The sequence below is a fragment of the Syngnathoides biaculeatus genome, chromosome 22, assembly GCF_019802595.1.
Source record: "Syngnathoides biaculeatus isolate LvHL_M chromosome 22, ASM1980259v1, whole genome shotgun sequence".
NCBI classification, from domain to species: Eukaryota; Metazoa; Chordata; class Actinopteri; order Syngnathiformes; family Syngnathidae; genus Syngnathoides; species Syngnathoides biaculeatus.
In genome coordinates, this window is record NC_084661.1 from 2,040,488 (window position 1) to 2,054,421 (window position 13,934).

General features: G+C 41.6%; 2 protein-coding genes, 1 long non-coding RNA gene and 1 pseudogene across 11 annotated transcripts in view; 2 read left to right on the plus strand and 2 right to left on the minus strand.

The window, feature by feature from the left end:
* Nucleotides 1-8,682, minus strand: part of wu:fj29h11 (uncharacterized) — an 82,621-nt gene extending 73,939 nt beyond the window's left edge. For 7 of the 9 annotated variants that reach the window (XM_061809763.1, XM_061809762.1, XM_061809760.1 and 4 more), the window contains exon 1: nucleotides 8,559-8,682. The gene's annotated coding sequence lies outside the window, so the exon portion shown is untranslated. The remainder of the gene's footprint in view (nucleotides 1-8,558) is intronic. The other 2 variants (XM_061809765.1, XM_061809766.1) reach the window with 1 other exon arrangement.
* LOC133495296 (uncharacterized) overlaps nucleotides 1-13,934 on the plus strand; it is a 54,287-nt gene that overhangs the window by 32,638 nt on the left and 7,715 nt on the right. The gene's annotated exons all lie outside the window — the stretch shown is intronic.
* LOC133495295 (sulfotransferase 2B1-like) lies at nucleotides 8,931-13,866 on the minus strand. The gene is made up of 6 exons (XM_061809768.1): nucleotides 13,640-13,866; nucleotides 11,879-12,090; nucleotides 10,568-10,694; nucleotides 10,398-10,486; nucleotides 10,139-10,319; nucleotides 8,931-9,846 (listed from the first exon to the last, which is right to left on the minus strand). The coding sequence occupies exons 1-6, from the start codon at nucleotides 13,776-13,778 to the stop codon at nucleotides 9,737-9,739; spliced, it is 858 nt and encodes a 285-aa protein (XP_061665752.1). The 5' UTR covers nucleotides 13,779-13,866; the 3' UTR covers nucleotides 8,931-9,736.
* Nucleotides 11,336-11,454, plus strand: LOC133496119 (5S ribosomal RNA; annotated as a pseudogene).

Here is a 13,934-nt window from a genome sequence, read left to right on the forward strand (position 1 = left end):
GATGATCTGACTGCACAAACGTGTCTGTTCGGCGGCTACAGAGCTACGGTAAACCGGACTATGTTTGCACGAAGGTATGCCCTATATTTGATTTTCAATACATTTCTCATATAAATGAATTAGCAGTTCTTCGCTTGCATAACATAGCTAAGTGTGAATGATTGACACACTTGATTTGTGTTGAGCGATATTTTGCGATGATCTGACTGCACAAACGTGTCCCTTTGTTCGCGGCTAATGAGCTAAGCTAAACCGGACTAGCAGTCCTAAAAGCCTTCGACGTGCACCGAGACACCAAGATTGAAGGAAGGATGTTTGAGGACACTAAAGTAGTGATTGTCGTACTCGGTCGGGACTTACGTAGGTTCGGCACTAATTCAAGAATAATTATTGAGGGGAGCGCGTGACGTTACACAAAGAAAACGAGATAAACAACTCAAAAATCAAGCCTAGCCTTCTTTTCCTTCATACGGCGGTTCACAAACGGCTATACAGATAGACATACAGATTCTGCACACAAGTGTGATAGGTGACACGAAAATAGGAAACTGTCAATGACGAATTCGTCTTTGGGTTATAATATATTATATTATGTGGCTTCTCGGTCTTCCTCTGACTCCGGAAAGATCTCGCGCTAATATCAATGGTTTCTCTGTTCTCCGACAAAACAACATTCTTACCTGAACTGTGTTCCGTATTAATTCATTTTATTCATATGAAAGTATTACGTATTCAACTAAATCTGATCATATAAATATGTGTTTATGTGTCTGTTTATCTATTTGACAGAGAATGCCATACTTTTTGAGTATGTGATGGTACAGCTTCAGGGAGCGGGATTGTATGGAGGTTTTCCCCGTGAAGCTGAGTGCATCCCGGAGGAAAAATGAAGAATAATTACAGTTGAGGTGGCACAGTGGATGAGCTGGTAAAGCGTTGGCCTCACAGTTCTGAGGACCCGGGTTCGATCCCGGCGCCGCCTGTGTGGAGTTTTCATGTTCTCCCCGCACCTGTGTGGGTTTTCTCCGGGCACTCCGGTTTCGTCCCACATCCCAAAAGCACGCAACATTAATTGGACACTGTAAATTGCCCCTAGGTGTGATTGTGAGTGCAAATGGTTGTTTGTCTGTATGTGTACCACCATACACACCACGGGACTGCCGTAAATAGGAGGCCGGGTTGCTAGAACATGCCCTTATGTGGATGCGCTCGACGTATTGGCCACACCTGAATCAAGCGACGAGGTGGATAATAGTCTCATGTTTTGTTTTGTTTTTGTTTTTCTTAACGCCGTCACACTGCCTCGCGATCGACGCAATGAGCACCCCTGGTGTAACTGAATTTCCTTTCACATGGCTCATTATGTTGATCTTCGACGTAAATGCACTCACATTACATGAAGCAGTTCTGAACATGCACTTTCGTACATGCTCAGTACGGTTTACTTGCATTTCCTGTTTCCAGGTGAATACCGGTTGTTTTGGAGCAGGCTTGTTTAGTTAACAACGTTTATGAAATAAACACGTAAATTAATGTCAAGACCACACAAAATAAGCGACGTCTTAAGAGAATGCAAGGGGAGGGGCGTTACTGTTACTAGTGTTAGTGCCTCAACATGGCTACGCTCGTGAAAGCAAAACAACGAACTCAAATGCATGTTCACGCAATGTTGTCAACTAATATTCGGATTAATTTTAGGCAATTTTTCCTCAATTTTCCAGAGCAATTTCCATGAAAATTTAAAAATCCGGAATTCCGGGAAAATCCGGAGGACTTTCATCATTTTTTATAGAGAAAAATGTTCTGTGTTGACCCCTCCTTGTGTCGTTATCCTTATTGTGGTGGAGGGGTTTGTGTGTCCCAATGATCCTAGGAGCTAAGTTCTTTGGGGCTTGATGCCCCCAATGGAGTCACCCATGCCAAAAAGGTCCTCAGTGAGGGACAAGACAAAGTATGACTCCATAAACCCCTATGAAAAATACAAAATTGGATCCAGGTTTCCCTTGCCAGGATGCGGGTCACTGGGGCCCCCCTCTGGAGACAGGCCTGGAGGTGGGGCTCGAAAGCGAGCGCCTGGTGGCTGGCCTGTACCCATGGGGATCGGCTGAGCACAGCCAGAAAAGTTAACGTGGGTTCCTCTTCCCATTGGATCACCACCTGTGGAAGGGGTCATAGTGACCTGGGCGTTGGCCAACGGCAGGGACCAATCCCCAGCTACAGAAGCTGGCTCTGGGGATGTGGAATGTCACCTCCCTGGCAGGGAAGGAGCCCAAGCTGGTGTGTGAGGTCAAGACGTTTTGACTACATATTGTCAGGTTTGCCTCCACACACGCCTTGGGATCAGGTACCAGTCCTCTTGAGTGGGGTCGGACTCTCTTCCACTCTTGAGTCGAGTGAGAGGTGCTGAGCAAGTGTTGGTATACTTATTGTCTCTGCCCCCCCCCTCCCCCGCCACCACTACGTCTCTTGGTTGGCCAAGGGATTCCCCCTGAAGAGCTGGATGAAGTGGCTGAGGAAAGAGAAGTCTGGGCGTCCCTGCTAATACTATTTCTCCCCCAACCCGACCCAGCTAAGCGGAAGGATATTCTGTGTTGATCGCATACACTTTGGGATTGACAAAAAATGGAAAATCAGTTGAGAAATGAGGAGGTTATGACATAATATATCCTTTCATTGGTTTTGAAGTGACGTCTGATCTTCGCAACATCATCAGTTATCCAGGCTGCATCCTCTTGAATCGCGGTACTGTATCTTATGCGTTGGCACTGACTCCACAGGGGCTTGTATTCATGCATACTGCGTAACTAGCTACTGTATATTATGTTATAGGTAAATAAGCACTTGGGGCTATCACTACCTAATTGAATAGCTCTTTATTTGTTTTGCCCGGTGCATCTGATACAATACAAAATTTCTCAGAGTACCATATGGCAAGGTAGGGCATGTTCTAATGAGGGATTCTTTTGTTCTTTTTTGTTTTTTTTTTTTACATAAAATGTTCTCGTGTACTGCAAAAGCTAAACATCCATCCATCCATTTTCTTCACCACTTATCCTCACAAGGGTTGTGGGGAGTGCTGGAGCCTATCCTTGCTGCCAACGGGCAGGAGGTGGGGTACACCCTGAACTCTCACAATCACACCTAGGGTCAATTTAGAGTGTCCAATTAATGTTGCATGTTTTTGGAATGTGGGAGGAAACCGGAGTGCCCGGAGGAAACCCACGCAGGCACGGGAAGAACATGCAAACTCCACACAGGCGGGTCCAGGATTGAACCCGGGACCTCAGAACTGTGAGGTCAACGCTTTACCAGCTGAGTCACCGTCCCACCCTAAGTAAACATATAACAAAAAAAATGTATTAGATATTTTTGTTTTTAAAAAATTAGATGCATCACATTAAAAAAAAAAAACATTATGTTTATGTGTGACGTCACATGACTAAGAAAGCACAACTCAATTAGCTGGGTGTGGGGTTCTGACCTGAAGTAACCCTGCCTTCTTAATACTGAATTTAGATGGTGAATTTCAGACAGCGAATTGTAGCCAGTTGAATCTCAGGAGACTGGAAATATTGTGTTTGAATTTTTTTTATATGGTGAATTTGTTAATATTGAAAAGTTAAACTGAAATACCGCTATTGAAAATGTGATCACATTGAAATAACTATTAATTTTACAACATCACATTTTCAGTAGCATTTTTAATTCAAATCCTGGTGCCACATATTGACTTCCATAAGAGAGAGCACTAGATGGGCCAATCCTTCTGGATTTGTGTTGCTTCCCATTGGGCCAACTATTAGCTGTTGGAGATCTGCACCTGCTTGTTTACATTAAAACTCAGCTTCTAGTGAGTACCTTTAAAGAAAAAATGTGTGTATCTCACTTTGTACATGTCCATGTCTGTTTATACTTTGCTTTTATTTTGCCTAGTTTTACTCTGCTGGTCAGCAGGTCAGCATTGTAACAGAATTTTTTCCCCTCTATCACCATTAGTGATAAAGGTTAAAATGAAGACGTTGCTAACAATGAGACGATTTTGTGATCAATTCGTTGATGTTGAAGAAACATCGAAGTGGACTCAACCTTCAACTACTAGAGTGAGAGCCATTGTGGTCTGAATCTCTTCCATCCCCATATCCTTTAAATAGCCATATCCTTTATAGTTTCACACAGTTAGTATGTGATTTGTGCATCTTACATACTGACTGTGTTTATGTGATTGGTTTCTTTTGACCTTAACTTTAACATCGACTAGGTACTGTGTATCTTGTGTGCTGACTTTGTTTATTTGATTGGTTCTTCTTTTTGACTATCTGCAGCCCGTTGGGCAGCAGAATATTGTGCTACCTGTCGGCCGGTCCCAAGCCCGGATAAATGCAGAGGGTTGCGTCAGGAAGGGCATCCGGTGTAAAACTGTGCCAAACATATATGAGCGTTCATCACACGAATTCCATAATGGTTAGGTCGTGGCCCGGGCTTCCTACGCCCGCCCCAGAAATGTTAATATGCAAGGCGTAGGTAGAAATTCATATAATGTAGGTTGAAGACAAAAAAGAGGAGGAAAGCGGCTTAGTCGACAGAAGAAGAAGAGGATTGTACAAACCCTACAGCTGTGTGTAGGGACTTTGAATGTTGGGACTTGGACAGGAAAAGCTCAGGAATTAGTTGACATAATGATTAGGAGAAAGGTTGATATATTGTGCATCCAAGAGAGGAAGTGGAAAGGGAGTAAGGCTAGAAGTTGAGGTGCAGGGTTTAAATATTTTATCATGAAGTAGATGTGAAGAGAAATGGATTAGAGGTTATTCTAAAAGAAGAACTGGCTAAGAATGTCTTGGAGGTGAAAAGAGTATCAGATCGAGTGATGATGATGAAACTTGAAATTGAGGGTGTTATGTATAATGTGATTAGCGGCTAAGTCCCACCGGTAGGATGTGACCTCAAGTTGAAAGAGAAATTCTGGAAGGAACTAGACGAAGTAGTCCTGAGCATCCCAGACAGAGAGAGAGTTGTGATTGGTGCAGATTTCAATGGACATGTTGGCGAAGGAAACAGGGGCGACGAAGACGTGCTGGGTAAGTATGGCATTCGGCAAAGAAACTTTGAGGGGCAGATGGTGGTGGACTTTGCAAAAAGGATGGAATTGGCAGTGGTGAATACTTATTTCCAGAAGTGACAGGTACATAGAGTGACCTACAAGAGCGGAGGTAGAAGCATATGCAGGTGGATAATATTTTGTGCAGACGATGTAATCTGAAGGTTACCGACTGTAAGGTAGTGGTGAGGGAGAGTGTGGCTCGATAGCATAGTATGGTGTGGTGTTGGATGACTGGTAGCGGGTAGGAAGATTAAGAAGACAAAGGTAGAGCAGAGAATCAGGTGGTGGAAGTTGAGAAAGGAAAAATGTTGTGTGGTCTTTCGGAAAGAGGTGAGACAGGCTTGAGATGGTCAAGAAGAGCTCCCAGAAGACTGGAATAATACTGCGAAGGTATTCAGAGAGGCAGGCAGGAGAGTACTTTGGGTGTCTTCTGATAGGAAAGGGGAGAAGGAGACTTGGTGGTGGAACCTCAAAATACAGGAAGTCATACAAGGAAAAAGATTAGCCGAGAAGAAGAGGGACACGGACAGGACTGAGGAGAGGCGTAAGGAATACATTGAGATAAGTTGTAGGGCAAAGGTAGAGGGGGCAAAAGCTAAACAAGAGGCATATGACGACATGTACACCAGGTTGGATACGAAAGAAGGAGAAAAGGATCTCGACAGGTTGGCCAGACAGAGGGATAGTGATGAGAAGGATGTGCAGCATGTAAGGGTAATCAAGGATAGAGATGGAAATATGTTGAGTGGTGCCAGTAGTGTGCCAAGTAGATGGAAAGAGTAGTTTGAGAAGTCAATGAATGAAGAAAATGGGAGAGAAGGTAGAGTAAAAGAGGAAAGTGTGAATGACCGGGAAGTGGCAATGATTAGTATGGGGAAAGTTAGAAAGGCACTGAAGAGAATGAAAAATGGAAAGACAGTTGGACCTGATGACATACCAGTGGAGGTATGGAAGAAATTTGGTGAGGTGGCTGTGGAGTTTTTGATCAATTTATTCAATAGAATAATTGTGGAAGAGAAGCTGCCAGAAGAATGGAGGAAAAGTGTGCGAGTCCCCAAAGGCAAAGTTCAAAACTGTGGAAACTATAGAGGAATAAAGTTGATGAGCCACACAATGAAGTTATGGGAAAGAGTAGTCAAGGCTAGACTCAGGACAGAAGTAAGTATCTGCGAGCAACAGTATGGTTTCATGGCCAGAAAGAGTACCACAGATGGATTATTTGCCTTGAGGATGCTCGTGGAAAAGTACAGAGAAGGACAGAAGGAGCTACATTGTGTCTTTGTAGACCTAGAGAAAGCCTATGACAGAGTATCAAGAGAGGAACTGTGGTACTGCATGTGCAGATCTGGTGTGGCAGAGAAATATGTTAGAATAGTACAAGACATGCATGAGGGCAGAAGAACAGCGGTGAGATGTGTTGTAGGTGTGTCAGAAGAATTTAAGGTGGAGGTGGGACTGCATCAGGGATCAGCTCTGAGCCCCTTCCTGTTTGCAGTGGTAATGGATAGGCTGACAGACGAGGTTAGACTGGAATAACCTTGGACCATGATGTTCGCAGATGATATTGTGATCTGCAGTGTAACCAGGGAGCAGGAGGGGGAACAATTAGAAAGATGGAGGTACGCACCGTAAAGGAGAGGAATGAAGATTAGCCGAAGTAAAACAGAATATATCTTCGTGAATGAGAGGGGCGGAGGAGGAAGAGTGAAGCTTGAGGGAGAAGAGATAGCGAGGTTGGACGACTTCAAATACTTGGGGTCAACAATACAGAGCAATGGAGAGTGTGGTAAGGAATGAAGAAACGGGTCCAAGCAGTATGGAACTGTTGGCGGAAGGTGTCTGGTGTTCTCTGTGACAGAAGAGTATTCACCAGGATGTAGGGCAAAGTTTATAAAACAGTGCTGAGGCCCGCCATGATGTACGGATTAGAGACGGTGGCTCTGAAGAAACAACAGGAAGCAGAACTGGGGGTAGCAGAAATGAAGATGCTGAGGTTCTTGCTTGGTGTGAACAGCCTCCATAGGATTAGAAATGAGCTTATTAGAAGGACAGCCAAAGTTGGATGTTTTGGAGATAAGGTTAGTCAGAGCAGACTTAGATGGTTTGGACACGTTCTGAGGCGAGAGAGTGAGTATATTGGCAGAAGGGTGCTGAGGATGGAGCTGGCAGGCAAAAGAGCAAGAGGAAGATCAAAGAAAAGGTTGATGGATATTGTGAGGGAGGACATGAGGAAAGTGGGTGTTAGAAAGGAGGATGCACGAGACAGGCTTCGATGGAAAAAGATGACACACTGTGGCGACCCCAAGCCGAAAGAAAAATAAGAATAACTTATTATTAGTAGTACAACTACGAGGAGGTGTCATAGTGTAGCAACTGATTAGAGTGTCTGCCTCACTGTTCTGAGTTTGCATGTTCTCCCCGTGCCTGCGTAGGTTTTCTCTAGGCACTCCAGTTTCCTCCCACATCCCAAAAACATGAATTAAATGAAGAAAAAATTGACCAGAAGTGTGATTCGGAGTGCAAATGGTTGTGATTGGCTGGCAACCAGTTCAGTGAGTACCCCACCTACGGCCCGAAGATAGCCAGCATAAGATCCAGCACTCCCATGACTCCTGTGAGGATAAGCAGTTTGGAAAATGCATGGACGAAGAACGAGGAGAGAATGAGGGAGGATGCCCTCCTTAAGAACATTTTTTATTAAAAAAAATTAGAGTTGAATAATAACTTAAGTATTCTATTACTTTTCTAAAACAACTTTGTGTGCATAGTATTTCAAAATAAAAATAAAAAGCACATTGGACTTATTATACACTGTATCACCTTATTTCAAAATCAGTTATTTGGATACCCACCAACCAGTGAAATTATTTAGTTTAAAAAATTTAATGTGGCCGCAAAAAAGATTTAATTTCTTTGAACAGTTTTAAATCCACAGAGTTTTTTAGATCTATTGCACAACATCTTTTACAAACACAGTATGAAAAATGGATACACTTGTTTTTCGTACTGTAGTTGCAAATCTCTGTGGATGTAAATATGCAACAGTTTTGTTTGCTGATGCCTTTTGGTGCTAGAGAATGGGTTGTTGATCTTCCTTCTTAATATAGGTTCAATTAAACAAAATATGAGTGGAATTTGGATTACAACGAACTTTCTGGACGCGTCATTTCAAGTAATATAAGTATTGACATGGGAGCAGTCCAATTCAACACATACACACAAAACTTTGAATTGAACAGCACTGTAATCGCAAAAGAAGACTACGTTGTTCGTGAGCGCCAGCCGGCCAAGTTCTGTGACGGAGTTGAGACGCGAACCAACCCGGATGGTTTTGCTAGCTCAAAAGCTAGCCTGGCTAACCCTTCGTTCGCGCGCATTACAGCGTTACAATCACATCTTTCGTCAGTAAATACAATGACTGCTGTACTGTAATATGGATAATATGTTGGATCCTTACCATTGTCAAAATGGCGACTTTGTTAGCGCCAAACTCGTTACTGTTTATATTATTTGCTAATGGTCGGGTTGGATAATAATGGACCCTCGCGAACCCAGTGGTGCATTCAAGTTCACCCAAAAAAGTAGAGAATATGAAAAGCGTATGTTTGCGCACTTTAACAACATCATCCATCCCCTACCATACTTTATTAGGATGGGTATTGGAGAAATGCCTGTGTATTACTTTAGGGGTACGTACTTTGGGGAACTCATTTCCTAATTGACAAGGAAAACCGCATTTGATCACACTTTTGTTTCTGTACCCGATCGACGCTGAACAATTTTCATCTCCTTAATTTCCAACAGAACGTTTCCACATGGGGTCAAGATGCATTGAGGGAGAAATCTATTTTATTTCTTCTTATATTCAAACTGCTGAGATGGAAGCATGCATAGAGAGGCGTTAAAAATTCAGAAAAAAAATCTACAATAAAATGTATGCAATTGTAATCCATTACATTATTGGGAGGATATATGTACAGTAAATAGATTAGTTGCTTTTCGAAATGTAAGTGATAATTTTAGTTACATTTGAAAAATAGATCCAAAAGGTGAGGGTTTTTTCACATCACTTCCTCTTCTTAAAGCTGGTACTTGTGACTGGTACTCATTGGTCATCTATCCTTTGGCCAGTCTCAAACACGTCATACTTTTCTGACTATAAAAACATAACTTGCTACTACATTTCCAAAGTAATCTTCCCATCACAAACTGTGAGTAAACCATGACACTAGCAACTTTTTTTTGACAGGGATTTAAAAAAAAATCGTGAATTGCAGGATAAGAAGTTTTGAATGAGAGGAAGTTAATTTTTTACCTAACATTTGGTAGAATAAAAATTTAAAAATCATAAAATAAAATTTTGATTTCTTCAGCAGTAGGCAACGGTAAGCCTCTGCTTACTCGACTTCAAAATGTGCTAGTATCGCTCATTATGTAGAAACAGGATGCAATTATTTGTCAAAAATATTCACCAGAAATCATTTTAAGATATCAAATTGTTTCCTGGCATTTAGAAGCCTCTTGGTCACAGATTCCAAGAGGTACTTGAGTAATCCTTCTGAGTCATCAATCATTACCAACACCCCCACCCCACCACCTCCACACACAAGGTTAAAAAAGGTGAAAAAGGTTTTTTTAATCCCATGCAAATTTATAATCGACATCTTTCATGTTCTCTGCGTAAACAGTATCGAAGTTCTCCACTTCTGCAACTGTCAATAGGTTTTTCCAATCTCCAACAATTCCTGAAACATAACATAAAAAAACCCAAAATGATTCCATTCCATTTCAATAAAAAGCATTTTAAAAGTGTAGCTGTAAATACTTTTTAATCTGTTACATGTAATAAGGAATTCACAAAATGTGCAATTTTAGGGAGGTGCTCATATGTAGTAAGTATAAAAAATTATACGAAGGGTCATTCCGTTCCTTAGGCTGCAATGTAACCCGAATTAGTCTACATCTAACATACGCGAACGCAATACAAGAGCAGTAAAGCTATTATTATACAGAAACACTATAACATGAAAAACACACCTTTCCTGAGAAATTCTGACTTTGAGGTGTCCATGATATCGTTGGGAACTGCGGAGTAGTTTGACATGTTGTTCTTTTTCATGTTCTTGAACATGCATCGCTCTGCTATTGCGCCGATCACATCATTGTCCAAGGTTTTCTCCAGGAACAGAGCGATTCTGGACACAGATCCTTCAAGATCCTTCAGTATAATAAAAGTCCAGTCATCTTAAATTCACAGTGATTGTCACAAAAAGGTGGCTTTGCATTGTAGGATCACCTTTATCATTTCTTCGTAGCAGATGTAAAATATTCGCTCTTTATAATTTAGCCAGGCCTTTACATGATTAAACCATGAACCAAACATGACTGGAAAGGAAAGACAGCAGCATTTATTTAATAATGAAACTCTACATGATGTTATGATTTTTAACTTTGCCGATGAATAACCTTCTCCTTTAAGGAACTTTTGGAGAAACTCATTCTGTGGTCCAGGGTCAGCCAAGAAGGAGGCCATCGCACAATAATGAAAGGATGATACAAACACATCTTTGGGGTTCCTTATGACATAGATGACCTGAAGTAAGATAACAATATGAAATGAAGACAACAATATGAAATGAAGACATTTTTAACAAATGCACTGTACTAGCATGCAGCTATTGCTGCAAATACAAGATTATAAAGTTATTATACAGGATACATAAACTGCTATGGCATGCAACGGCATCGCCCCCACAATGGGTTACTATTTCCCTCCTTACAACAGCCACCCTACAGTGTGGCCATTTCATGCCAAACTACGGTATATGCTGTAATAATTTAATAATATTTGTTTCATCCACGAACAGTGAGCTAAAGGTAAAACCGAGTCAATAACAAAGGCAAGAGAAAAACTGTTGATCATTTGCATATATGTGTCATTTCCCTTCAAAGTGCCATATAGTACATTATATAGATTCCATTCCAAGTGATGAGCAAACTGACATAGCATAGCATTTGGATCATGCACTGCAATATGGAAGAGTTCATCTATTCTGAGAAACATGTTTTCAGTTCAGTCACATAATAATCCATAAAATAAAAAGGCCACGGTTACTATGATGGGCATCCAATGGAACATCCAAACAAGGTCTGGGTAGGCATTAATCCCCCCATAATTTAGGAACTTAATGTAAAGAATAATATAAAAAAATAATAATGTTCATTTACTTTTGGGCTTACGACCATACTACCCTGAAAACACCCAATCTCGTCAGACCTCGGAAGCTAAGCGGGTTTGGCCCTGGTTAGTACTTGGATGGGAGACCGTCTGGGAATACCAGGTGCAGTAAGTTTCTCTGCTCTGATAAATGCAGAGGGGTTGCGTCAGGAAGGGCATCCAAACAAATATGTGTTCATCTAAGATGACGCATTGTGGTGACCCCTACCAGGACAAGCCGAAAGGAAAAGAAGAAGATTAAAGACTTAATGTGGATGTGTGCAGGGGTGCCGAGTGCATGCGAAAGGTAAAATGCGCCCCTCCATGCCGAAGGAATGGTCCTCCATCTGAGGTGCTCTACCGCAGATGGTACCTGCTCATCATAGTAACGTGAACAATAAAATTGACATTGCAAAGCAGTATATTGTGCAAGATGAGCTTGTCGGCCTCTTAAAACAAGTTCATTTCAGTAAGATAAGAAATATGGTCTGTAAATACCCCGCATAGAGGAATTATAAAGTATGCCTCAGTGTTGACCCTAAATTATAAATCAGATTTACCTTCGGTTTAACTTGGAAGAAAGATGGCGGCATCATATGGGGAAGGAAATGTGTAGTGAACATGCGTGGTGATGGCCTGGAATCAAGATTGAGGCTGCAAGTACGAGCCACCTCCAGCCAGGGAACACGATCCCAGTTGTGGAGACTCTCCACTGAAGCAGGCTCTCCGCCGCTCACAATCAAGGGAACAATCTCCTGCATCCAAGTTGTACCTTAAAAAGGGAGATTATTTTCTGTGAAGTTTTTATTCTGTCCGCCAAAACCAAAAATGTTCTTTTTGGAGAAGTTTCCCAAGTGTAGCGTGTTTTGGACATTTAGGTTCTTGTCATTTGTCTTCTATGTTGGGGGGAAAAAAAGCAATGGTTTCCACAGTGAAGTTGCCAAGGAAAAATGTAATGTGAAAATGTGAGAATGACTTACACGTATCCTTTTAATAATTTGACAAAAAATAATAATCGGGATCCACTACCACAAGTGTAAACAGTAGTGGGGAGGACTGCAGTATTTTAAAAAAATAACACATGATACAGCGAAAGCTAAGAAAAAAGCTAAGAATCTTAATGAAATCATTGAATACATAGATACATTGTTGTCATGAAAATTATATAACATGAAAAATATGTAGGCAGCACGGTGGCTTAGCTGGAAAGCGTTGGCCTCACAGTTCTGAGGTTCCAGGTTCAATCCGGACCTGCCTGTGTGGAGTTTGCATGTTCTCCCCGTGCCTATGTGGGTTTTTTTTGGGCACTCCGGTTTCCTCCCACACCACATGGAACATTAATTGGACACTCTAAATTGCCCATAGGTGGGATTGTGAGTGCGGGCTGTTTGTCTCTATATGCCCTGTGATTGGTTGGCAACCCGTTCAGGGTGTACCCTGCCTGCTGCCCATTGACAGCTGGGATAGGCTCCAGCACTCCTGTGACCCTCGTGAGGATGTCTAAGAAAATGGATAGATTGATGGAAAAATATGTATGTTCAGAAGATAGGTGAGCACAATAAAAGAGATTATGTGAATGCCGCATATAAATTGCAAATCATTTTTTGCAATATCTCAGCATCTTTTGTCAAGGAAGCCTGTTTTCCTATCTTACACGATACAGTACTCATTACATCATGACGTGTAGGCTGCCTTTCGCCTGAAGTTATCTGGGATATACACCCGCAACCCTTGTGAGGCTAAGCGGTTCGGATATCGCTGGATGGATAACATTAAAAGTCACAATCAAACATCAACGATATCAATATAATGCAACTGTAGAAGTTGATAAGACACATCTCAATGCAACGGTACCTTGAAAAAAAAAACAAATTTTTGTTTTTGATCGATAAATATACTCTATTGATTAAAAAAAATATATACACCACAGCAAAAATCACTGATCACTGAAAAAACTGTAAAGCAATTCAACTTGTTTTTTATAAAGAACAATTACTGTACGTACAGTACTGCGGTATTCATGCGTCGAATGTGTAACTTTAAAGGGTGTAATGACGTATTACACCGCTGGCCCAGGTGCAGTTGAATGAGCACCGTTCGTAACCTTGAAGCACAATTTGTCGTAAACGAAGGACCACTTGTAGTGCACATGAATTTGTCCCCTGCTGGCCTTTCAAAACAACGCAAAGTTAAGGTGTTCTAGTCCGTGAAGTAAACGGATTCACTTCTTTTTAAAAAGACACTTATGAGTTCAGATTATTGTTCTTTCTCGGCGTGTATCAGAGAGCGAGTGAAAAAAAAAGAAAACGGGCTCGACTTACCTGACTTGGGGTAAGTTATAATAACGATGTCATCTGGGCGAAAGGTGAACATCTCGAACCGCTTTAAACTCTGCGGAGGGTGTACAAGAGTGGGCAGTAACACCCCTTTATATAGTGTGTACAAATCAGGCTCGGTCATAGTGTAAAATTGCACAAATAACAGCAAGCAAAAATCTCAGCAGCTCTGTTTTTTTTTTTTTTAACTTCCGGTGTGTTCTCGCCGTTTGGCTGTTTGATATGTGTTGCATTCTGCTCTTATGTCAGTAGGTGGTATACATCACCAGGACTGGAAGTT

Coding starts and splice junctions, on each gene's coding strand:
- LOC133495295 (XM_061809768.1), bottom strand. CDS start 13,778: ATGACCGAGCCTGATTTGTACACACTATATAAAGGGGTGTTACTGCCC. Junction 10,487..10,567: donor AAAGTTCCTTAAAGGAGAAG/GTTATTCATCGG, acceptor TTTCCTTTCCAG/TCATGTTTGGTTCATGGTTT. Junction 9,847..10,138: donor GTCAGAATTTCTCAGGAAAG/GTGTGTTTTTCA, acceptor GTTATGTTTCAG/GAATTGTTGGAGATTGGAAA.